The sequence below is a fragment of the Plectropomus leopardus genome, chromosome 22 (assembly GCF_026936395.1).
Source record: "Plectropomus leopardus strain MGB_pleo_1.0 chromosome 22, ASM2693639v1, whole genome shotgun sequence".
NCBI lineage: Eukaryota > Metazoa > Chordata > Actinopteri > Perciformes > Serranidae > Plectropomus > Plectropomus leopardus.
The window spans coordinates 6301756-6328341 of NC_142197.1; the positions used below are offsets into that span (position 1 = coordinate 6301756).

The 26586-nt window shown below is 39.6% G+C and overlaps 1 protein-coding gene across 1 annotated transcript in view; it reads right to left on the minus strand.

The window, feature by feature from the left end:
• Positions 1 to 10268: 10268 nt before the first annotated feature.
• pawr (PRKC, apoptosis, WT1, regulator) overlaps positions 10269 to 26586 on the minus strand; it is an 80948-nt gene continuing 64630 nt past the window's right edge. The window contains exons 5-7 of the mRNA XM_042511273.2: positions 23065 to 23191; positions 18011 to 18115; positions 10269 to 13536 (exon numbers count right to left, since the gene is read on the minus strand). Coding sequence (XP_042367207.2) covers positions 13450 to 13536; positions 18011 to 18115; positions 23065 to 23191 — 319 coding nt within the window. The 3' untranslated portion in view covers positions 10269 to 13449. The remainder of the gene's footprint in view (positions 13537 to 18010; positions 18116 to 23064; positions 23192 to 26586) is intronic.

A 26586-nucleotide genomic window follows, 5' to 3' on the forward strand; every position in this document is an offset into this window, starting at 1 on the left:
TGAATAATGAAACAAAATGCTATTAGCATCCAAATTACTGACTCTGATTGGACTTTGTGGTGTCAGTCAAATATACCACAGTTTTGAAACTAGCTTTGTCTTTTTCAGCCCCTTACATTATTTAAGTTGCTTTTTCTTACAAATATCCGGTGATCAAAGCAGACAGGTGCAATTGCAGGTGGTAGATTGGCCATACAGTGCCTGTAAAGGTGACATAATGTCCACAAAAAAGGCCCTGAGAGGCTCTCACTGTCTTTCATCTGTCTGAGGCGAGGAATAAAGAGAGAGAACATGCGAGAGAGCATCATTACAAGTCCATCTACACTCTTTATCTAATCACTAATGGCTTTGGAGAGGAGTTTCAAAACCATCAACACTGCTGTTTCACATTGTTTCCTGCAATATCCCCTCTCAGAGCCAGCCATTATGTAAACCAGAGAAGGAAATATGCTGTTCCAGGCCATTCTTGCTTGCTCTCTTTTGCTTTCACTCCGTGTGCCACAGTCAAGATGACCTTTTTCATGGTGATGGATGCCAGAGTTACAGAGGTCTCTTGTGCACTGGCAGCGATTTTAACATCTGATGAGACAGCCAGATTTTCGGATCATTCGGGATATATCAACATCCTGTCAAGGTGACCCGAATATATCTGAGAAACGGGGGCTGGTCTTTGTTTATCAGAGGTTGACTTGGTTTTGTTTTTACCCTTCCTGAAGTTACAAATATTTTTCCTAGAGCCTCCCTAGAGTGAACTGAGGAAAATGCATGAAATGTTCCTCCTACATGATGTGTTCAATTTGAAAATCCAACGATAATTTATATTTTTACAGTTTCTGGCTGTAATAAACTGTCATTTTTGTTGATGTTTATTTTGACGGGCCTATGAGTTTAGAAGGCATGTTTTCTTTAAAATAACCCAAAATTTAAAAAGATGAAAAAACAAAACAAAAAATAAGTAAAAACTTTTAGAGAAGAAGAAAATCACAAACAAATTTTTAAAAAAAAATTGCCAAAAAAAGAAAAAAAAACTTGCCCTCAAAACCTGCGGCCAATGTGTTTGGAAGAATTTCTTTTTAATTTTTTTCCTACGAAGCTCCGGGCTATGTCCTAAAACCCTGGAAACATTCCTGCTTTTAACAAATTGCACTCTGTTCTTGCAATATGTTTTATTTCATTTTGTTTTTAGCTGATGTTTTATTAACAGTTCGTGAAATAAAACTGAACATGTGGTACTTTCTCTTATGTGCTGACCTTGAACTAATGACAAAGGAGAAATCCAGACCCAGTTGGCTGCAATAAGGCAAACAAAAGGCTTTTCTTTGTGTTAAAGGTCAGAATATCACATGACTTCCTGAGGGCTACTTCTCCTGGATCTATACAGTACCATCGTGCGCCCAGTGGATGACTCCTGCTAGTATGGCATCATGGGTAGCACCACATGGAGAATGACCTTTTCAGCCATGTGTCACCTTGCCCATGATGCTCCCTCCCAGCAAAACGTGTTGAATGTCTGTGTCGTTTCGCTCCAGTGAAGCAACTACAACTCAAGCAATAAATGAAAAAGAAAAGAGGATCACAGCAGAGTATTGGACTCAAGCACACGCACACATTTAAGAGTCACAGACACTTTTTTAATTGTTTTATTCTGTAGCAGCTGGCGAGTGTTTAGTTTGAAAGAAGACATTTGGACAGTTGGTATTAAAGCTGCACAAAAGTTGGCAGCATGAGTTGTGAAAACAAATGACGGTGAACTGCACACAGCTCATTATGACAACAAATGCTCATTGTTGAATTTCATCCAACAATACTGTTAAAATAAAATGATAATAAATAAGAATAATGTTGTAATGATTCATAAAGAAGTGAAAATAAGAATTATCACCTCATGGTTGAGTGCTTCTGTAAGCCAGTCAAGTTAAGGTTACAGTTTACATCTGACACACTTTACACACTGATTTTCCATGTATTTTCAAGGGCTCTTTTTTTTCTTGTCACTTTGCCCAGCGTTTTTCAGACACATAAGATTCAAACTCTATACAAACATAATTTCAGCATCCCGCATGATGTGTTCAAGGACCATTGGAAATTTGAAACAAAAATTTCTCTTTTTTTACAGTTTCTGGCTGCAATAAATTGTGTCATTTTAGTGATTTTTAAAGAAAACATGCATTTGATAAATAATAAAACCAACAACAACAAAAAAATCGCCTAAAATTTAAAGTTTTCTATAGAAATCACAGTATTGCATGGTAAAGATTTTGTTTAAATGGCATAACGAGACTTGGTCCTGAATCCTCAAAGTGGATATCAATGCAGTCAAAATCAGAAAAGTACTCTGATTATGACATTTTTTATTTTTGACAAACAGACATTTCGGGTCAGACGCCCTTCTTCAGCGGAGTTAAATATAAGTCCACACGTGAACACAGCTACAGTGCATCCCAGCAGGGGGAGCCAACATTTTAAAGGCGCAAAATCACAGTAATATGTATTTAAATAATAAAAAATAATGAATGATAAAATAGATATAAAAATAGATCAATAAGGCAATGTAATAATAATAATAATAATAATAAATTAATAATAATAATAATAATAATAATAATAACTGTAGTGACAAGAATTTACTGTCGTTCACATGTCACAGTGTATTTTTTGGCCTCACAGATCATCACTGTCTATGATGCTGCCTCCCTTAAAACATACATTATTATCACCTCTTCCACCGTCGGTGTTTGTTGTTGTCAGAAACTTTTGACTTTGCTAACGAGTGCCATGTATCGGCTTTATCTATGCTAACATAAAGGACATAGTTATGAACGTGTGTTTTTTCGTACGTAAAGAGAGTATAAATGAGTCTTAACATGAAAAATATCTATTTTTGATTTGGGGGTGAAATGTCCCTTTAATCTTTTTCTCTTTCCATGAGCAACAAGTCTCAAGGCGAGGTTTCCAGGCATTCAAGGTCCAAGCCCTCCAGCACCTTTAGCAGGAGTCAAATGAATCCTAACAGGAATAATTGGCTTGTTAGGATTTCCTATGAAGTGAGCTCCCCAGCGAGCCGCCATGGGCACAGTCATGCATTTATGGATGAACTCAGCACTCCTCCTCTCGGCGAGTAACCACCTGTGAGCCGTCTGCCGATGCACATATTCCATAGAAAGGGCGGGCAGCCGTGGGTGGTGATGGCTGACGGATGAATGGAAGGACAAAGAGGACGGAGGTGGCGGTTGACAGCCATTTTTCAGAGTAAGAGTAGGTGACAGATGGATGGCTGGTGTTCGTGTCTGTCTTTTCCGTGTGATCACACTTTGTTTACATGCTGCAGGACGGCAGCGAGAGGTGAAACTCCAGCCACTTTGGCACCTGCGCACCGAGGATGATCAGTGATTCCCGACTGGTGGGTCGCAGTCCAAAAGTGGGTTGCGGATTCATTCTGAATGCAATGCAAGTAACTCACGACCATGTCAAGTTTGGAAAAACACACTTTATTTTGAAATGCAGTGAAACTGCAGATCAAAGCTTTTATTTTGAAGTGTGCTCTCCTGTTGTTCCTCTAACCTCCTTCCTACAATACCTTAAAAGTTTTTTGGATCCAACAATAATTTGTATTATTACAGTTTCTGGCTGTGATAAATGATGGGATCTTTATTTTTGCAGGCTAGCGGGTTTAGCAAGCATGTTCTCTTTAAAAATAACCAAAAATTTAAAAGATAAGGAAATTTAGAGAAAAAAAGAAAAAAAAACACCAAAAAGTTAAAAAGAAAAAAAATTCCCCATACATTTAAAAAAAATGCCAATTGCCTTTCCAAAGCCGCGCACCCGCGAATTTGTGGAGATTTTTTTTTCCTACAGAGGTCCGGACTAAGCCCCCTTTTTCCTCAAACCCTAGAAATACTCCTGGTTTTAACTAATTGCACTTTATTCTTCCAATATGTTATACTTCTTTTTGAAGCCCAAGTGTTATTTACAATTTGTGACATAGAACTGAATATGTGGTAATTTCTCTTATGTGTGGACCTTAAACTAATGACTGAGGAGAAATCTGGACCCAGTGGCTGGACCAGCTGGGAACCACTGTGCTTGATGACGCTTGTGTGTGTGGTCCTCCCCGGGGAAAGCTCAGACTGAGACTCTGATCAGGGCTGAACAAGCACCTCTGCCTCTCCCCTGCTGACTCTGTAGTGCTGATGAGGAGCAGAAGGGAGGCAGGGTACGCCTGTGTGCGTACGTGTCAAGCAGGAGTATTCGCTCGCATCCCAAAGGCAGGTCCCCTCTTAAATCACGCTACGCAACAACACAACACAAAACAGCAACAACCTCACCGAGGGAGGCCGGCGCTGTCATGGTAACAGCGTAGAGTGACCTTCAGAGGCTGTTGATGCTCCCCAGAGCCGCCTCCTATTCTGCTTGGCATGGACTTTGTGAGTCATCAACAACATTCAGATTCACATGCTCCCTCTCTCGGGGTTTGGGCTTATTAAAATGGATGAGCAAATGGGAAAAAAATGATGGAAACAGCAACTGAACTAACAGCATTTTCAGCTCGTGCAGCCTGATTAACACAGTCAGTACACATGCACTCATTTTTAATTTTTTTAAAGTCCGAGTATTGATTCTGGTTTTCGACTGTCATTGACAGCATACACAAACATATGTGGAACTTTTCTTTACAGGTTCAGTGTGCAGGATTTAGGGGGGTATATTGGCAGAAATTAAAATAATGTAATAAGTTTGTTTTCTTTGGTTTAGAATGAGCCATTTATATTTACAGAGCGGCTCCTCGTCCACTGAGACTGTCGTGTTTCTACAGTAGCCCAGAGCGGACAAACCAAACACACATTTTTGCATCAGCTCCTCCATTATGGGCCTAGCATCATTAGAAAAACACAGATTTTTAATATGACACGGCTTCATATAGGGCCCTAATTATTGTGCATTTTTGGTTTTACCGTTGTGCCATTCTGTCGGACCGTTGGTTTTTTCCCATGCCGTCCAGAGTGTGTTGTCAGTGTGCCGTCCACCATCTGGCTGACTCCATGTGAATGCAGCAGTCGACGACAGACCTATCATAAACAAGAGAAAATATTAATGAGGCTATGATAACAGCACATGCAGGATCAAAGAGTGCTCTACCATTAATCTACTGCTTTTTACATACTGTAGCAGGTCTGGTTCCAGACCGCTTTGAAAGGGGGGCAGTAAGAGATGCTGGTGGGTAGTATGAATATCCTTCACACACAAATGCTGAACTGTCTCATGTTTTTATCCAAAGCTATTTGAGAAACTGGCGAAACTTTGTGCCTTGTTAGGCACTGTAGCAAATGTCCTAAAATCCTAGAAATGTCCTAAAGTCCGAGAAATGTCCTATAATCCTACAAATGTCCAGAAATCCAAGAAACATCCTAAATCTTGGAAATGTCATAAAATCCTAGAAACATGTATGGGCAAGTTGAGTATCCTTGTGTTAGTGTCAATAACCACTCAAAGCATGAATTATTCGTGGCTAAAGACACCTATTTTTGGCGTTAGTGGAGCAGGTGGAGCAAACCCATGGCCCATGCCTACAACCGGCCAAGTTCGGTAGCATGAGGCTATACTGTAACACATCACGAAATGAACACAGGAAGTGCTTCCAGGCTGGATAAGAAGAAGCTCCTCTGAAGAAACCACAGGTGAGACATACAATAACACTTTTCATCAGGAGGATTTGAAACTGGATACTCACACTGACCTCTGCCTACCTGTTATATTATGAGGGTGCTCCACCAGGAGAGCTGGAGGATCACTGAGCACATAAGCCTGCAGAGAAACCGCATCAGAGCCACGACGGGCTGACGGGCTGCAGGCTGGGAACACTGCCACCCACTGGAGGAGCGCGGGAAGTGAGGCATGATGGGACCACGGGGAGGGATCTCTCCACCTTCTTCAGGATGACTGTTTATGAATGTACAGTTTGAAACTAATGCATCAAAGAGATAAAAGATCTTTAATGTCTCCAGCGATTGTTCGGAGTCTGTGGGTGGCAAAATGTAGAGCAGCACTCTGTCATCACATTTATAGTAAGTCTGAGTCATCTATCTGGCAGTCAATACATTGGCACTTAGTGCACAGTGTGATGGTTTTATATAAATTATGTGAGTGTGTGTGGTTGTCAGTGGGTGTTTTGAAGAAGAAGAGGTAGGTGTGTGTGTGTGTGTGTGTGTGTGTGTGTGTGTGTGTGGCAAATTGTCCTCACGAAGCATTTCCCTTACATGGATGTGATCAGACAACCAGACACACATTTTTTTTGCTTTAAAAGATTGATGGAGATACACACACACACACACACACACACACACACACACACACACACAGACAAGTCATATCCCGTTACCATGGCAACCCCGGGAGAAGGAAAAAAAAGACATCTTCGGGAACAGATGACTTAATTCCCAAAGGAGAAACAAGCCACTCAAGTCTAGTCATCTTCTGTCTTTGCTGTAAAGGTGTGTGTGTGTGTGTGTGTGTGTGTGTGTCAAATTGAACAGGTCTGTTGTGCCGCTGTGGTTGGTTTACCAAACTGAACGTCTATGTGAAGCCCATGCTAATCAGACTGATAGCTTTGCATGTAGATTTTTTTGTTGTTGTTTGCGTTGAGTCTCAAGGTGACGCCGGTATTTAATTTCCCTCAGAGGTGAGAGGTAGGAGATGGGGGCTTTGTGGAAATTGTGCACAATTTTCCTCCAGGCACAGGGACTGGGCACTTATTAGCCTTGGGGGAAAGAATCCTCCGACATCCAAAAGTCAGTAATTTTAAGGTCCCATTTAATGCAAAGGTCAAATAAAATATGGTAAACATGTATATTATTCCCTAGAGTGACATTCTGCCCATTCTAGGACACAAAAACTCTTAATTGAAGCTCTGAATATTACATTTTTTGATTAAAAATCTCTTTTAGTTCTTTAAGGTTAAGTATAACGAGGGTCACTGATAAACTGGAAATACTGCCACAGCAACCAGGTTGTTACCAGAAACTTTCAGCTCCGCTCTTCAGGCCTGTATTTCAGATTTGGGTCATTGATTAATGCATATGTTGACGGGTCAGGGTTAGGTTTAGGAGCAGGTTGGCTCTCATAGTGGTCTGGGTTGGGTCGGGTTGTGTAAAAGCGTGACCCTGTTCATCACTGGTTCTAGGGTAAACTCAAAATACAAGTATGAACCTAAAAATGAACATGATAGGTCTTCTTACAGCCCACTGAACAAAATAGGATCCAAAGCTTAATAAATGCAGGTGAAACAAAGTTATAGAGGGCCGCTGAAAAAAAAAACAGCCAACAGGCCAAAGGACGGAGCAGAAATGGGTTTGTAGAGCCATCTCAAATAGATGTCTTTTTTTAGGATAATGGGTTATGAGGGGTAGACTGAAGTCATTTTGGGTGAGAGAGATTTAGGTGACAGCTGCAGTGATAAAATGGGCCAGATGGAAAGTGTTCGGATGTGCTTTATAGCGGCTGATAATGTAACGGCTGCTGGATAAAGTAATAATGACTTGTCAAAATGTAATAAAATGATTTCTAAATGAGTTGAAAACGGAATATATAGCCATTACTCTATTAATTTCTGTCTAAATTGGTAGCATTATCTGCATATTGGCATTATTATTAACATTTAGTTATTTTTTTGGGACTAGTGACTAAGGAGAAATCTGGACCCAGTTGGCTGGACCAGTTGGGAACCACTGTTTTACCACATTTTAACAAAATGTTTCATTATTAAGCTACAGTTCTGTCCTCCTTTCCTCGATGTTTTTGTCTCTGACAAGTTAAATTATGCCATTTGGTAAATGTCATGCCTTTGGACAGCCATTAGTTGAGTCCTCTCAGTTTGTGAACAATGTCAGTATCCTGTTGACTCTTTCAGGGCTTTTCAACAAAAGGGCAGCTCCACATGTGGTCCAGGTGTTGAGGGAGGCCTCTGAAACCTTGTTATTGCAGCTCCAAACGCGGTTGCTGTTTGTCTTCAGAGAACTTCAAAAAGCACTTTCATGGCCGTCCAGACAGAGAAATCTCACAAACTTGAAAGCCGGCGAGATATTGGGCCTTCTGTTAGAAGTACAGTGTGACATTCGGTTTGGAAAGAAGGTCTGAATGCAATAATTCCCCGTCACTGTGGACACTTCAATTTGAATACCGGCTTTAAAGTGTCACCTCAGATATCACTGAGTTTGGAGATAATGAGGTATAAAAGTCACAAGTCATTTTTAGGCTGCTGGTTGAGAAAATGGGCTGCTGTGATAAAGTAGAGCAGGAGGAGTAGGTGGAGGAAATTGCAGAAATATATGTCCAGTATCTTTCCACCCATCCGTTCTCACTCTTTCTAGCATCCTGACCCCTGCCATCCTCTGTGTGGATGAGTGCCTTCCTGCACCGGGGGATCCTGGAGATTGAGGAGATTGGCCGAAGAGCGAAGAGGAGCATGAAACCAACTGATAATGAAATATGGCCGGGTTTCTACAAGAACAAGATAAGGCCTGCCTCTCATCTCTGTCCGCACTATCAGCCTCTCAGGATCTAATGCACTTTGTGGAGGGAGATGTGTTTATTCACAGCCGAACACACAAACAAACCAGCATGGACACGTGATACGAGGCACGAGGTAGCAATAATGTACCAAATAATTCATGTTAAAGAAAATATCATCCAAGTTTTATGTAAGTAATGTGTTTTTTTTTTGTTTTTTTTTACTTTTTAATCACACCTAGAATTAAACTTCATGGCCATGCTGGCAAAAGTGTGAAGGATATAACACAAAATCACCCTAGAAACAAATATTTACCAAATACTTGAATTTATTTAAATTTTTATTTTATTTAAAATTTATTTATAAGATTTTATTAATACTTGCATTTATATGTGATTTATGTAGCTTTGTGAGTCATCTGTCTATACTCTAATAACATTAAATAAAAAAGATAATTTGTTGCATTCAGTCCAAACTCTTTTCAGTGGCCTCATAAAATAACATTATTATTATTAGAATTATAACTGAAGCTGACTCAATGAAAAAAATTCAAGACACTATTTATAAAACGGCTTCTCCTAAATAAATACAACAAAAATGTAGGAACCAGTTGGGCACGTTAAGTGTTACAAAGCAGATGTATTTTAATTTATATTATCATTATTAGAGTAATTTTACATTGTTATTTATTGTTTCTTGTTGAAATTGTTATTATTACTATTATTATTGTTATTTTCTAAATTTATTTATTTATTTTTTAACTGTTATATGTACGCATTATGTTCAGTATAGGTTATGCGCCGTAAATGTTATGAATACATACCGGACCCCAGGAAGGATAGTTAATAGGGATCCTAATCATCATAAACATTAACCCTAAAAACACCCTAAAAAATACAGGCATTTGGGAACTATTGTGTGCTGCAATAGCATAGCTTTGGCTTTTGAGCACACCTTACTCGCATCGACATTGAAAACAAGCGATTTCAGGGCACAAAAAGACGCAGCATGTGTACGGGCCCTGAAGGTGTTAACTACAATATATCTGTTTAAAGGAGCCAAACACGCAACACTGTCAACCTGTTTTTTCTCACAGCACAAGACAGACTGCCACTTATCTCCAAAGGTTGCAGACATCATGATGTTTTCTGCAAAACCACAAACAAACACAGAGATCCACTCTTCACAAAGACTTCAACTGCGTTCACACGCAGCGAAACCTATAATTCACTGACTGATCTGATGCCGTCTGATCTTAAGTAGAGGTCTGATGTTGCCGGTTAGAGCGACGGCGCCGACTGTTGTGATGAACCAGAGGTAGATATGAATTGTTTTTGCCTTTGCGACTATTCCAAATGACAGACCTTACAACTTTTCATAAAAATGCTAATAGGGATTATAGAGAGAGCCCGCAGCACTTCCCATCAGCTGAGAGATGCCATTATCTGGAGATTTAGCTGACATTAGTCGTGATATGCTTCCCTCCCCGCTCCGTCACTACATGTGAGGCAATTAACGTGTATCAACAGAGGTAATAGAAGGTCTGAGGATAGATGGAGGCTTCATGTCCAGGGATGAAGGCCTTTATGCAGTCAGGTTAGTGATTGGCATGTTGAATCAGTACGACCGTGTGTGTATGTGTGTGTGTGTGTGTTGAGAGCTAGGCGGAGGAACTGAACCCCCCGCCACCGTCACATTGCATTACCGGCTCAGTGGCATGGTATCATCACATCAAATTAGTCCTAATGAACACAAGCGAGTCGACTGAGGAGAGAGATAATCAAACTTTTATTAAATGACTTAATCTTCTGTACATGCATAATGTCATGGAAAAGAGCGACGGGTCTGTGATGTCTGCCTGCTGGGGGATGATCTTTACCCCCAAAATATGTGAGTGTATGTGGAAGCAGAGCTATCTATCGACCGACTAAAACCTACAGATTATTCGCCCGAGTGCAGAAGCTCGCTGAACAGCTCCTTTTGAAAAATAAAATGATCTAAATACAGGAAGTAAAATACTGCTACCAGCCAAGCCTGTTGTTCCCTTGAGTAAACAAAAGAGATGCATTTCAAATAGTATGTTCCTTCAGTTCATTTGGTTATCATACAAAAAATGCACTGTAGCTCACTCCACACATCTTAGATGCCATAAACAGAGCAGCTAAACATCTAACACATGTTGCAAAGACATAACTTGTAAACGAAATTACAGAGAGAAATCTTTTTAAAAAGAATCCACTTAGAGCCAGTTTACACCTGGTGTTACCGTGTCGTGGATGATCCGGTCACATCTGGACAGATTCATGTCTGTTTGCTCACACCTGGCTATGGATGGGAATTGCTTAGTTTGCCCCTGGAAAGTCTGAAGCTCGAATCATCAGTCGATTGAGATTGCTTCAAGTCCAGCAGTTATTTTTTTCCATGCAGTGTATCTCTGGGGACGCTTTGGTTCACAGATGTTGCTGCAGAGTGAGTGCTCTTAACGTTCACAATACTCTTTGCAGCTGCGGGCATGCAGGCAGCAGCACAGAGGGAGAGACAGACGGCACCTTAAGGTGAAGAAGATGTGAATTTGTAGCTCACAGCAACTTCATACGATAAAGTCTCTGGCTTTTGTTTGATATCTAAAGTCAGCAAAAAGTCACGCATTTACGATCCGTTGTTAATGCTGTTAGCCTGTTTACTATGTTACGTGAATGCTGCAGTCACACTGAGTCTGTTTAACTTTAAAACTTTTCAATTGTGGAACTGCACACAATGCATTGATTCACAGCCCCTCCTTGCCCCCATATTCTCTCTGTCTCTGTTTCTTTCATGGGACAAGTGCTGCCTGGACACTACTGCTGTAGGAGTGTGAGCTCCACGCTAAGGGCAGTTGGTGAGAGTCCGCCCCGTTACACACACACACACACCCACACACACAGTGACAGGGCTAACTGTTAGCATCACACAGCTTGTGTGACCCAACGGTTATTGGGTTTGCTGTCAGAATCAAGGCGTTTCTGTGTTGTTGTGAGTTTGTTGGGCTTTGGGTTTGCTGACACAGCTGCACCAACAGAAACTTTTCTTATTCGCGTCTGATATGCGAGGACGTCAGCTGAATAGGTCGTCGCTGAAATTGACCTCGGACACATTACTGTTCACACTGCTGAAAGACCGAGGCCATATGAGACCCAGACCACCTCTGAAAGTGGTCTGAACAATCAGATCTCAAGACAAATTGAGGATCAGAGTTGAGAAGGTTACTTTTAGAATGAAATAGGTTACATATTACTAGTTACCCCGTTAAAAATGTATTAGGAATGTATCTATTTTAATTTCTTCATAAGTCTTTAACTTATTACAACTGAATCATGTCGCTAAATGTTTTTAACTGAGAAATAACGCTGAAAAAGGCGGCATTACTACACAGCAAAAAGATGAAAAAGCAGCAGCACGAATGTTTCATTCTACATGTAAACTTTTACCTAAAAATAATATATTTGTATGTAACCCCTTTGCAATCTGTAACTGTAATTTTGATCCCTTCTCTGTTGTGCTCAGAGCTGTCCACCTGTGATCCGATCACCCAGGACGCATGTTGATACCAAATGTAAAAACGGTCAAATGCACTAGACGAGGGTTTCACCCTCAGGACAAGTATAATACTCAGACGTCAACACTGAAATGCGTTAAGCAAATAATTCATAAATTCTTGCTTGTGTTAACTTAATCATTTCAACTGGAATTATTTAAAACACAATTTTCTTCATTCAGGATTGTAGATGCCCTGTTGTGGTTACTGGAAGGAAGTAAATCTGGCACTAATGTTCATTAACCCCTCGAAACCCAGATCGACATCATTTTTCTTGTGCTGTGTTGCGATGCTTTCACAGACTATTTAACCCTTGAAACCAGAGCAAAATGGGTAGATTTCTTTTGAAAACATGAGATAACAACAGATGAACAACAGGCAATGAGCAACTTGGAAAGAAATGTCCCGCAAATTGTGAGAAATTTGTAAAACTTGAAAAAAAAATTTTTTTAAAAAAAAAAGGAAAATTTAAAATTTCTAGGAAAAAGTGTCCAGAAGACTACATGTATTATTATTTTCACCATTTATTTAAAATTATGTTACAGAAAAAAAAGTGGGTTTTTTTCTTTCTTTCTTTTTTTTAAAATGATTTTTAGGGCATTTTCTTGCTTGTTTTCATTTTTCACTTTTCTTTTTTTGTGATTATTTTCAGGTCATTTTATTGTTACTTTTTTTGAACTAACTTCCTGATTATTTTTGAGCTATGTGTTGTTAGTTTGTTCATTGCTTTCTACCCATGTTTTTTGAAAGAAGTCAAACTAAATTTGCTCTGGTTTTAAAGGATTAATAAAGCACCAGGCTTTAACTTTTTTTTTTTAAGAATTGACAAAAAAACCTCACATGCATTGCAAGGCACAATGCCCACTTTGGCTGATGGTACTGTAGCAGTAATTCTGTTGAATTTGGTCCAAGAGTTCCTCGACAGAAGCTCCATCGTCACAATTCAAACATTAAAACACTGGAGATCTTTTTAAATTTACCTGGGTGACTGCTGCTGTGCGCACAGAGGTTGCTTTTTTTAACCTCAAAACAAGTTTTAAAAGACTGTGCGCTTGTTTGTGCAGCACATACATTCATTTTACTTTCGTGTTTTAAGACCTTATCAAAAGACCCCCCCCCAAAACATGAACAATCTAAATGGCCTATATACAATAAATTTACATTAAATATGTATACGATGACAGACAGTCCCCATGAGACTCTCAGGACTTCCACGACGGGTGGAATAGTCCCTCTCGGGGGATGTGTTTTCGAGGTCGACTACGTTACAGTTTCACCTCTAACACACAAAGAGACAGATTAAAGGCCGTGCTGCTGGACTTGACCCAGGACAGGAGGTCAGGAGAAAGGAGGAGGCTGTGTTGTTTTTGTTCTACCTCGTCAGCTGACCCACCACCTTCAGCAGAGTCTTGTTCTCCTGTTTCAGTTGCTCGTTCTCATCTTCAATATCATCCAGGTCCTGAAAACAAAGGGCACAACAGGTTAGCACTTTTGACACATAAATATTCACAGCGCTGCCGCTATACCTTTGAGGGCCCGGTCTGGTCAGAGTGTTTGCCTGAGAGTTAAAGCGAGCGTTACTCGCTGCCAGGTTTCCCCCTCCAGCCCGGCTGCCTTGATAGCAACAAATTAGACATTAACAGCTCCAATTAGTTGCAAATGAGAAAGGCTCTTAGTTGCCACAGCGCTGTCTCATCAAAGTGACACTCCTCATTTTCAGTTTCTTCCATCACCGGTCGTGATTGCGTGGCTGCTGAGAATGAGCCGAGCTGCACTTAGAGGGATTTTAAAAGTCAAACTAAGGAGGTCACGAGTCTCGACGCAGCATGCTGTCTCTTCAGCTGAGGAAGAGTGATATGAAGACGAGTATCAGAACAAACAGTCCTGTTTTTAAGTGGCTATGATTGACATTTTTGTTTTAGGTTTTTTAGGTATGTTGACAGTAAGGGGGGCTTTCAGCTGTTTCCAGAACAGAAGATCTCGCCGTTCAATCAGTGAAAAATGTAATTCTTACAGAAATTTTCATATGTTAAAAATGTTAAATACCAAATCACAGCATGGTTTTTTTCTACAGTGTTCCTTTATTGTCCTTAGTGTCTCAATGTTGTATTTTATTTTTGACTTTTTTCAATCTGAGTGGTGAAAAATGCTTAAATTTAGCAACAATTTAAAAAAAGAGCAACTTTTACTTGACCTGAAGTATGAACCATAACAACATCAGTCTGTGAGTCATATTTTAAAAATTAGAAAGAAAGGATGGAGTCTTGAACACAATAGACCTCAAATCTTCTTCTAATTAGTAGTTGGTCCATGCACATTTTGGAGATAAAAACAAATATGTGTTATAAAGGAACAAATGGTTGCAGGTAATCAATGGGATCGATCTTGCTACCGCTGTTTACTTCTGTCCTGCATTGTGCAGCACTGTTGACAGTTTACAGTGGTTCTGCTCAAAACATGTGGAAATGCAGGATGCTTCACGAGATAGCGCTGAGGTCTAAGAAGCCTGAAGGAAACCCGTTTAACACAAGCTAATTTGGTTGAAACGGGGGTAAAAGCAGAAAAAACTAAATGGCAGACAGACAGTTAGCAACTAGATGGCGAACATAGTGGAGTGTTTGACAGCTAAATAAACTGATTTTATTTTCCTTAGGACTTTAGGATTAACTGACAATGAAAATAATTGGTAGTTGGTAGTTACAGCCCTATTTGTGTTCACTACCTGTTTCAGCTGCCCAAAAGTGGTCAAACAAACAACAAAAAAAGTTATTGCAGGATCAGTGTTTAAAAATGCAAAATATACAACTAGTTTTCTCATTAGAAGAGATATCTATGTGCTTACAGGGATCTGAGCTCTCTGTGAGACAGGATTTCTGTCTTCAAAGTGTATCAAGAGGGAGATATTAAGTCCAGCAGCTGAGCTTTATCTTTTCTTTCTTTCCCAAATAAACTTCTACAGTGACCGAGGGTTCAATCTTCCTCTGCACGGAGACGGCAGACTGGATCAGCTGTTATCTCCTGTGTTCCCATCAGGCTTTGCGGGAGCCTCTCTCAGGGACATTTTTGATGGCTATCACGGCGTTGACCGTCCTTACATAAAGGCCTTCTCTTATGAGCGGCTTCCTGTCCGTGTGATGCTATCGGCGTGATGCCTCCTGCAATATTGCACTCTCAGTGTTTGCAGATGGGTTGTGTGTCATGATGACTAAAGTGTCAAGATAATAATAACCGAGCAGCATTCACTCAACTGGTCTCTGAAAATGTACGCACACTGATGGCTGGATTTGTTGGCAGAGCTTGGATTCTTGTTTGGATTTGATTGGCTCTGCAGAGGAGAGTTAAAAGGATAGATCACCCAAAAATGAAAATTCAGTCATTATGTACTCACCTTCATGCTGACGGAAAGTCAGGGAAAGTTTTATAGCCCACAAAACACTGCTGGAAGCAAATGATGACCAGGATACAAATGTAAAAAAATATATAATAAAACCACAAAAAGTCTCCATACTGCTCATCTGAAGTAACCAAAGTGTCCTGAAGCATTAACGGGCCAAGTTGGTTTAAAAAAAAATCAGTGGCGTCGTGGTTTCAGCCTTGTTGTAGCCTGTAGTCTTTAAGTCAGAGTGTGGGAGCCGCATTCAGGTATACGCACTCGCACAACACCAACAGCAAGTCGTGGTACCTGCACACAAGTGTTTACATTCTACCAGTTTACATGTTTTCGTCAGTGTTTTGTGGACTATAAAACTTCACCTAACTTTCTTCTTCACCTAAGAGTTCAAGCTCTGCCAACAAATCCAGTCATCAGTGTGCGTACATTTTCGGAGGGTAGTCGAATGAGCGCTGCTCGGTTATTATTATCTGGACACTTTAGTCATTACGACACACGATGCATCTGCAAATCCTGAGAGTACAATATTGGAGCAGGCATTGCACTGATAGCATCACACGGACAGGAAGCCTGAATTTTCTTTTTTTGGGTGAACTATCCCCTTCAGATCTCTTTTTTTCTGAATATTCGAGACATACACCTCTTTGAGCTCCATCCCCTCCTGCTATGTTTCCCTTCAGAGATGCCAAAAAACAGAGATGTATTTACCATCAGCCTCTTTGACCCAGAACGGGCTCAGGGCTGCAAGTTGAGGAGAGTTTGTTGACAGTCTGAGATAAAGGTTCAGAAGTTCAGGGAGTTTCACTCCTGCAGCTGAATTTAAAAAGACATCAGCTTACATGAGTGTCCCCTGACCTTTCAACCCTGACTGCAGTGTGAGGAGGTAACAGGACCCCGACCAGTGAGGCCAAACCAAACTAAAAAACACACATGACCCCCTCCAGTGGGTTCATGTCAGTGTGAAACACTCCCAATGTGACGACTACAAGATCTCTCAACATCTCTTCTGACAAAAATCAAGCGGTAAGACGGCATTTTCTTAACCGATTTTCCTGAGGGAGGACTTGGGGTTTTTATCATCACACAGACTTTTAAGAAGAGACACAGCTAAGTCTCACCCCATTCTGTAAACATAATCTGTTTCAGCGACAAAGCCCTCTAGCTATTATGACAGGAGCAAAGGAGAGCCCTAAAGGACGTGTTTATCATTAACTGTGTTTCCACCTGCAGGTCAGTTCAGTTCAGTTCAGTTCAGTTCAGTTCAGTACACATCTTTTGCGAAAGTGAAAAGTTGTGGATGGTACAAATGTAGCCGTTCGTTACTGTTCCCATTTTGTGTCGCCCCTTTATTTGGGTACCTAGCACACTGACTGGGTATTAAAGGTACTAAAAGGTGGTACTAAAAGTTTTTCATACATAAGAAAGCTATAACTATAAAGTAAAAGGATGTTTTTAGTTTCTCTAGCATCAGCTGTAGACTGAGAAAAAAAAAGATTTCATCCACTGGGGCGACTGCTGGCAACTTTTAAGGTGGAACGTTAAGGTGGAAATGTTACTCAATGCATGAGATGATGACATGAATCCATCAACTAACTTTAAATTTCAATAGGACAAATTTGCTCTATCTGTTTAATTGTCTCTTTTGGATGACAGACACTTTTAGTGTTTAAAAGAACTTTTAAAAACAGAAATCAAATTTCGGTTCATTAACTCATCATGTGTTATTGTGCAGGTTTGTGAAACAAAACTCCATAACTTTTACTGTTTTTTCATGATCTTGCGAAACCTGTGAAACTCACTTTAAACCTTTTAATTTGAAGGTTTTTCAGTGCTGGATTCAGACCCAGTTACCTTGAGTCCAACATAAAACATACTGCCTTAGAGTAAATGAAAAGAAAGTTGACAGAAACTGGGTGTTTAAAAGTTGAAGACTGTTGTGTTTGTGGTGCTTTCAGCTGCCACCACACAATGTCTTACTTATTGATCTCTTTCTTTTATGCTTATTTCAATAAAATGATCTGTCTAAACCCTCAGAGATGAGAACCACAACAGTGTTTATCCCATATGACTGAAGATACCCTCAAATTTAAGCTGACACAAAGTCAAAAAGTCTTTCTTAATGTGCTTCAGACACACAATCACGTCTGAACTTCTTTTCCACCAGGCAATTTGTTTTTTGGTGGAAAAATCAATAAGACATTAATGCCACTGCAACAACAGGAAGCAGAAACTTTTGAGACCCAAATGTCATCAAACCACTGGTGAGTTTTTGAAATGTAAATCACACATACAATGCCCCTGAGTAAAATGTTCTCTGTCATGTTGCAACATGTTCGTAATCCAAAAATAAAGGTTTGTTTGTGTCCAAATCCTAATGGACTGCAAAAAAATCGTTGTAGAAAAATACATAGCTTTTGTACACAACTCTGCTAAAATGCCAGATGATGATTTACAACCCACACGAGCCGCCCACGCATAACAACACAAAGGAACGCTCAAAATATCAGACATCAGAGCAGAAAATCACGTAGGCTGGACTCACTCTGTTCAGCAAGTCAATTTCCTCTCTCAGCTTCCCGATGAGGTCGTCTTTGTCCTGATGGGCCTTCAGCAACCTGTCGTTCTCCTGGCGCTCTCTGGCCAGCTCCTGAAAACACACACAAATTGACAACGTGATTGCATGAATGATGAATCTTTGCAACTGATGGAAAAGTTCGTGCACACATTGCTTAGGGATTAAAAATGTAATTACTTCAGTTTATGAGAAATGGTAATAGCCAGATCATAAACGGTTGCACTGAAGCATCATTGCCTCAGAATAGAAACTCTAAATTAACTTTTACAAAGACTCTGGGTGTTGGGATGGGACAGTCTTTGCCCTAACTCAAAGAGTTCGAGTATTTTGGGTCTCTGCAGTAATGTGGGTATTGCATCCATGGGCAGATTATGAGACAATAGGCCCCTGGCAGTGGTAGACAAAGTATCCAGATCCATTCTCTTAAGTAAAAGTACTAATACCACAAAGTGAAAATACTCTGGTACAAGTAAAAGCCCTGCATGGAAAATGTTACATAGGTTAGATAAGCATAGTTGAGTACTTGAGTAAATGTACTTTGTTACATTCTACCACTGAACTCAGGGTACAAAGAATTTATGGTGTTTTTTTTTTTTTGTTCCCTTTTTGTGTCCTTTGTGGTCATTTTGAGTGACATCAGGTGAGGGCCAGGGGGGCCCGGGGGGCCCGGGGGCCCAGGGGCCTGTGCCTGGTAAACTCGTTCAGTAATCCATCCATGATTGTACCAGACCGTTGTTGTGAAGAGGAAGTGGACCGTGAAGTCAAAGCTCTCGATTTACCTGTTAATCTGTGTTCTAACCCTCAGCCATGGTCATGAGCTCTGGGTAGCCGTGAGAAAAACAAGGTCACGGATTAAAGGAAAACTTCACCTCCAAAATGACTACTTGTATTTCAGTTACTCGCTGTGTGTTACACTGAAAAAAAACTTGCATACCGCCGCAGTGAACGGAGAAAATTCTTGAGTTGTGTGAGTGTTTGTTGACGGATGTTTTGATATAGTTTTGCTGTTGTTTAACGTGGACCACCATAACTTAAATTTATCAAGATTTTTCTGTTTTTGGATTCTTCTTTGCATGTGAGAAAAACAAAATATTTTTCCTAAGTTGATATGAATAAAGATTCTGTTACTGCATCGCCTATTTCTCGCCTAAAAAAAGAAACATATTATAGTGTACTGTTTAGCTGTTAAAAAGAGAAAGGGTGTGTCCACCCACAGACAGTAGATTTGCATTTGTAAATTTTAAACAGCTCATTAGTAGGTGTATTAATAGATGTAACAACTCACTACACATTGTCAGAATTATTCTCAGAATGATTTTGTTTTAGATAAATTGACCATTATATTACAACAATATAGTTTTAGTTGTTACACACAACACATTTCCATTTTTTTTTAAACTTTAAATTACTTCTAATAGTTCCATGACTTTTCCAGGCCTGGAATATATGGTTGTGAAACACAATGACATTTACAGGTTTTCCATGACCGTGGGAACCCTGGATCTCGTTTGACCACAGTGATGGACTTGATTGATCCACTACAAGGAGGAGGAAGAACATGATTTTTTTGACAGATTAGATCTTACGGACTATTGTGTGTGTATAGTGACAGTTTCTGCAAGCATTACAAAAAAGTTAGTTTGATAAAAGTTAACAATTACAGCTTTCAGCTACAGCTTGCACGACTACTTTACTGAAAGCACATTCTATTTCCAAAAGTTTTTAAAGGGCGTTCAGACTTTGTCAATAAAAAGCATTGACTTTTTGTTGCATGACAGTTTCAATCAAATACATAATTTTCTTTCTCTGAATTCAACATATGCTTCAAAACAAGCAATCTGTAATAATCAACAGAGCAGATTGTCAGAGAACAATGCATTAATAGTTCCTCTTTCACAGTGCTTTTGTGTTGCTTTCAAATTGTTCTTGATTAAAAGCCAGTGTGTTCCTGTCCGCCTCCTCCGACAACTACAGTGAAATAAATGGTTCCTTACTGAGAGAAAATCCATGTACGCTTTAAAAACACAGAGGTTTTAACATTCACAAAAACTGTTTGTTGTGTTTATGATGGAAATGAAGATCAGACCAGGGCTTCCAGTTTTTCAGATAAGCATGAAATCAATCACACAGGTACAGTAAAAAGCATTAATGTAGCCGACGTAAATATGCTTGCAAATGAAACTCTATTCATCCTGGTTTTTGAAAGGATCTATAGATAACTGCTGCTTTGAAGTCTTGAAGGCTTTGAACAAATATCTCCAATACAGTAACGCAGGCTGAATCTCCATTAGCGGCTTCACTCTGTATGTGTCATGTGACCTGGTTGTGTGACGCTCCTCCGAACCTGCGCTAAGGTTGAACAGGTGTTTCTTTTTAGAGACATATGCTCAGAAAGATCTCTGTGCTCTCAGTTTTTCAGTAAATGTCTAAGGACCTAAAGCTGCAGCCTCGAGTCTCAGAGATTTACTTTTCAGCAGTCTCACATGAACAGACCTTTGACATGCACACCTCCGCCTGCAGAAACAATGTGCACGAAGTAAGTGTTTAAAATGGGCTTTTCAAAGTGTTTCTTACATTTGACTTAGAAAAAAACACCTCACAGTGAAGTCACGGCAGCACTTACTTTAAAAACCTTTTTAACTGAAAGCCACCCGAGTGACATTTGATTCAGTGTTGAGTTTCTGCAGCGAGGGGTTGAGTGTCTGATAGGAACGGTGTAGGAGGAAAAGACATATCTGCACTGTAAAAAGGTCATCGCTTCAACTACGCTGAGGAGGTTTTCTGAGACGCAGTTTCCAGCCATAAAATCAGAACTCGGGCAGCCGCTCAAACGACTCAAAGTGGAAATATGTATGAACAAAGTGAAGCTGATAGAGGCTTTCAGATGGCCAAAAGAGTCCTGGGTGTACCCCTCCAAAACCTAAAACTCAATAAAACATTTAAAGGACTTGGCTTTTGATAGCATATGTTAATCCAAAAGCTGATGTTTCCTCTCTGATATCACATATTAATGGCAGTTAGGGTCAATTTAGCTTTGGTTACATGTGTGAAGGAAGAAAAACCCACTGAAACTTGGCTTCCTCAGATTTACTCTCACTCACTGATTTTCTTTTTTCTTTCCAATTTTAAGGGATTAACTGACATCTTGATGGTCGAGTAGTGGGCACAACTGAAGATGAAAAAGCACACTAGTAGAAGAAATATTTACATTCTTGCTTAGATAAGTCATTAGCTACTATTAAGGACACTGCGGCCATGTCCTCAGTATTGTTTCTGAGACTTTGGGGTTTTTACAGACATTTAAGTTAAGTTAACACTATTTCTGTTCATCGCACTGCCAAAATCTGAATTTCAGGATCCCTACACCTTCTTAAACATCAAATTCAAGGACTTTTCGAGAATTTTTCCAGGGCAAATTTCATCAAATTCCCAGCACGGACCCTACACAGCAGACTTTAAGACATGGATCAAGCTTAATACTGTTACAAGATTTTTTGAGAACCTGCAGGTGATACAGAAGCTCACAGTCAACAATTAAGGCTTAAATGTTCCTAAATTGTGTTGTGTTTCATCGACAGAAGACTTTGTGGTCGATTGCCTTCTCTAACAGCACAGCAAAACAATACATTGTGTTAGTTAAGTGTATAAGTGTAAACACTATCTTTTCATTTGCTCACTGGTTAAAACTATGAATAGGAATTTGATCTAAAAAAAAAACAAAACAAGCAAACAATAAAATAAAACAAATATTTAAAAAAGCTAGTGGGAGCAGAGACTGGATGAGAGAAAAAAACAGAATCTAAAAGTGAGTATATTTTGGTTTTTATTCCAGTGAGGTTAATTTAAAAAAGCAGCAGGAAGAGTGGCTGCTGATATAAAACGCCAGAGCTCCATTGGTGAGCGAGACAAAATCTGAAGGATGTTCCATTAAATATCAAGAACGCTCTCAAGAACAACAGGCGCTGACCTTCTCACAGCGGGGAGCTGATAAAACCTGCTAAAGTGTGTATCCTGACTCATCTGGACCATGATAGCAAACATTCCTGTCTCAGAGCAGCTGTCCACATTTACTCACCTTCTCATCGGTATAAATAAAAATGTATCTGCGTTGAATTTGTAACCTTTATTATGTAAAAAACTCATATTATACAACAAAATCATATGAGTTTTATGATAGGTTAACTATTAAGGAATGTTTGATATTTTGAGAAATACACTTGTGTGCTGTCTTGCCAAGAGTTGGATGATGAGAACGATATCAACCTTGTGTCGAGAACTTTTCCACGACTTATCAAGGACCTCTTTATTATTCGTCCTCGATGTCCAGTGTTTTTCAAACATGTCAGGTTCAAGCATCTTTTCTTAAGAATTTCAGTGTCCCACATGATGTGTTTCAAGGACCATTAGAAATTTGAAAAATCAAACAATAATGTTTTTGTTTCTGGCTGTGATAAATGGTGTCATTTTGGTGACTTTAAAAAAGCATGCCTTTCAACAATGTAAAGAAAATAAACAAACAAAAAAAATTAAGGTTTCTATAAAAATCATTAAAATATTTTAAAGAAAAAAACAAACTGCTAAAAAATTTTAAAGAAAAAAATCACCAAAGTTTTAAAGAAAAAATACTATTAAAAATTGATTTAAAAAATCAACAAAAACAAAAAAAATCACAAAATGTTTAATTTAAAAAAAAAAAAAAAATCATAAAAAATAAAACAAGAGAAATAAAATAAAATTGCTCCTAACTGGCCAAAGTCTTTTGTCACAGGCTAGATTATTTTAAGAATCAAACAGGAGAAGCAGAAGTCTAGTTTTCTTGATGATGTGATTTTTACCCAGTGAAACCAAATTTAAAGTGCCTGCCTCAGCTTTAAAGCACAGATATGAGCAAGAGTATTTCCCAAAATCTTAAACAATTCCTTTAACACACAATGTAACTGGCTTGTGTTTGTATTGGTGGAGTATTAATCAGTAGTGACTGTAACCGAGCAGGAATATGACACCAGGATCAGAGAACGTACCCTCTCCAGCTCCTCCAGCCTTTTCTCCAAACTCCCAGGTGCTGCAGCTCCTCCATCTCTGCCATGACGGTTGTGTCGTTGTCTGCTGTTTCCACCCACCTCCTCCTCAGACCCCGGCCCTGCAGAGCTGTCGAAAACACGCACAAAAACATAACTACAATACCCAATACAACCTGAACATTCAAGGATTTTACTTCAGCATGAAAAAGAAAGTTCGTCCAATTTGGTGCCCATTTCCCGTATTCAAAGTGTCCAACACTGTATTCACAGTGAGGCTTTTTGAAGGTATGAATCATACCCGCATTATAACACTTCAATGGGATGACACATCTATCATCAAAAGAGCAGGTGGGAATATCTTCGGCGTGTTTGCCCTTTCAATTAGGCATGCATTATTAACAGCCCTCCGCCTTTTATTCCATTAATGGAGAAAAGGCTGTCGAGGTTTTGCAACTTCAGTGCAAAAAGGATTCTGATTATGAAACAATTTACATATTACAACTTCAAATAGGCTCAAGAATGGCAGCTGCGACTTGTGCATCACTCTTCTTAAGCTGGCAGGAGAGAAAAGGGTTTTGTATGCAGCTCGAGCAGAACATTAACCTTATCTCCTCTTCACCTTCTCGCTGCTTGGAGACGGATTCTGGGGCGGCCGGGGAAGAATATTCATGTGCAGTTTATTTTTTTACTGACCTTATTTCAATAATTATTGACGTGGAAACTTGGAATGAGTTGCTTCGACTACAACTCCCACTCCCCGTTAGGAGGAAATTGTGCCAGGTTTATAAAATCAGCCTGGGAATCAAATTATTCTGTGTACGTCTGTAGGCTTCACTGAAATGTCTGAAGGGGACTGTCTGCATATTTCTACAGCTGAAACACACAGGAGACATGCTGGAAAGACAAAGGACAAATATAATTCCTTTGTACCATCTGCACTCTTTTCAGGATCTGCCAAGTATGATGTTTCCATTATCAGAATACTTTACAAAGTACTTTTAACTCTAAGAACGGGGAGGCAGTAGTAAGCAACAGTCGCTTTTATTAAATAGTTGACTATAGAGACGGATAAGAGACGTGAGGTGAAAGAGACGGGTCCCTCAGCTAGACTCAAACCGTGAATGCTGTGGTTATACTGTTAGCGTCCTAAAAGGCGGGTTCATTAGTTTAGTTTTTTCCAAATAGTGTTCCTTTTGTATTCAAATCCAAACACATAGATTTTGTTCGAAGTACAATATGTTTTAGCCTCAAGATGCTTTTTCCCAAGCTCTTCTAAAATCGTTTTGTGACCATATTTTGAAGAGATGCTGGAGCTGTGGAGAAGCAAATATTGGATCTGACTCATAGACTGTAATGCCGCCTGTTGTCTCCGTCTCCACCACCCGTCACTTACAACACGACAGCTACTTTTGCACTATTTCGGCTTCAGATTATATATAAATATATATTTTTTAAATTATCTATTTTTCTATTATCATCGTAATTACTCATGTAACATGTGTATTTCTAATATTTATACTTTGTAACATGTCATGCAATTCCCAGCTGTGCAAGATTAGACCACTTACTGTGGAATAATATTTACTGGCTATATAAGTAAATACATCACACACCATGTGTGTATTTCAGCTATTCTGTGCAACTATAAATCATTTACATACAGCATCTGTATCAGTCAAAGGTGTACATAGAGTTTAGATTTCATATCATTTTATTTTATCTAATTTGTTTTTTTGTAACATTCTACGCTTTTTTTGAACTCAAATCCCTTTCTACTCTTTCTGATAGATGACGTCATGGTAGCTACTTCCATTATTTATACAGTCCATGGTATAAATCTACATACTGTGTATTTTGCATGTGGTTGTGTGTATTGAATTGTGACCTCCATACTGTGATAGTTCAGCATAAAAACACCAACTGTTACAGCCCTCATAAATAGCGTGACTTTATGGGGGATAAAGACAAACTATAGACATGAGCCACGTGATGCAAACATCGACATTCTTCTTTTTGCTTTTAATGCTGCTGAGCCTTTTCTCATTCACAAACAGATGCAATATTTTTTCAATACATTCAGTTTTACAAAACCAATGGCTTATTTTTGTATTCATTCTTACAGAGAGCCAAAACATTGCAACGGCCATCGCTTTTGATCAAGAGCGAGTCCTTGAAACGCTCTCCTCGGTGCTCCCCTACGACAAGATAAAGTGCATTTTATTTGTCTCTCTCATTGCAGGCTCTTCAAGGCTACTCTGCTTTATATCAGCATGAGCACACTTGCAAAATTCACAAACACGCGTATACATGACAAAGCGTGACCATGATTACATCCACTCGCCCTAATGACGAAAAAGGGCCAAACACAAAACAAAAACTTGCCTTGCGTGTCTGCATCCATGCATGTTTCAAGAGACATTTCCCTGCTCACACACACACACACACACACACAAACAGGTACTTTAGGGTGCTCAGCAGGTGTTGAAGCTAAGCCTAAACATCCATGGCCTCGATACTAAATATCACACCGCAGCCCATTAGCACCCTGCAGCGGGAGGTCTGGGGGAGAGAGAGGCTGAGCCAATCACACACTCTCGGGAGCCTCAGCAGGTGGGAAGGAGAAAGCACAGACAGGAGAGCCTTTAACAGCAGCAGCCACAGGTATAACAACGCCTCGCACAAACTCAAGTGTCAATGTGTCAAAACGACACTGGAAACCGCAACACACAGTACTCAAACATCTGATTAATGCCTTGCCCCAAAACATGCCATTCCCCCAAATAGCAAGTAAATAAAAAGACATTCAGAGCTGTTGGAGCTGGTACTTTAATCAACAACACCTCCCTGTTTATTTACATGAAATAAACATAATTTAAGGGTGAGGGCTATCTAACATAGCTGATTAATGTGTCCTTCATCTCAGTGGCTGCTAAGATTTGAATTTTCCCCCTTAACTAGCCAAGATAAGCCACAGCACATAAGTAGTTTTTATATGACAGGTAAGGAAGCTTAAAATTCCCAAAACACAGTCAATATTAAATCATAGATATTTGAATGAAATTTAGATGTGGTATCCTCAGCCTTGAAATCCACTGGCTATCGATCTGATGACGATTTAGCCTCCAGTGTAGCCAGCTAACATCCAGGTAATAGATAATGGACATCTGGACTAAGACTAAGACTTCCTGTAAATTGAGATGCAAGAATGGAGTCAGAAAGTCCCTCCAGGATTTTGCATGCTTTTTGGGCGATTGTTGCAGCCAAAAACACCTTGTTTCTTTTACCAAAAAATTGCTATGCATTTTTGCAATCATTTAGGCAAGGAAGTGGAAATCAAAGGCAGCTTGTTCCTGTGAGAATCAAATGCACTGTTTTGAGTTTATAATTTATACTACATCAACTTTCTACAACGCTCACACAAGATGCAAAACCGTTTACCCCTGCTTTCTTGCAGAACATCAATAACGTTGCACAGATCTTGTATTCTAACAATGCAAGATCAGAAAAAAATCATAAAATCTT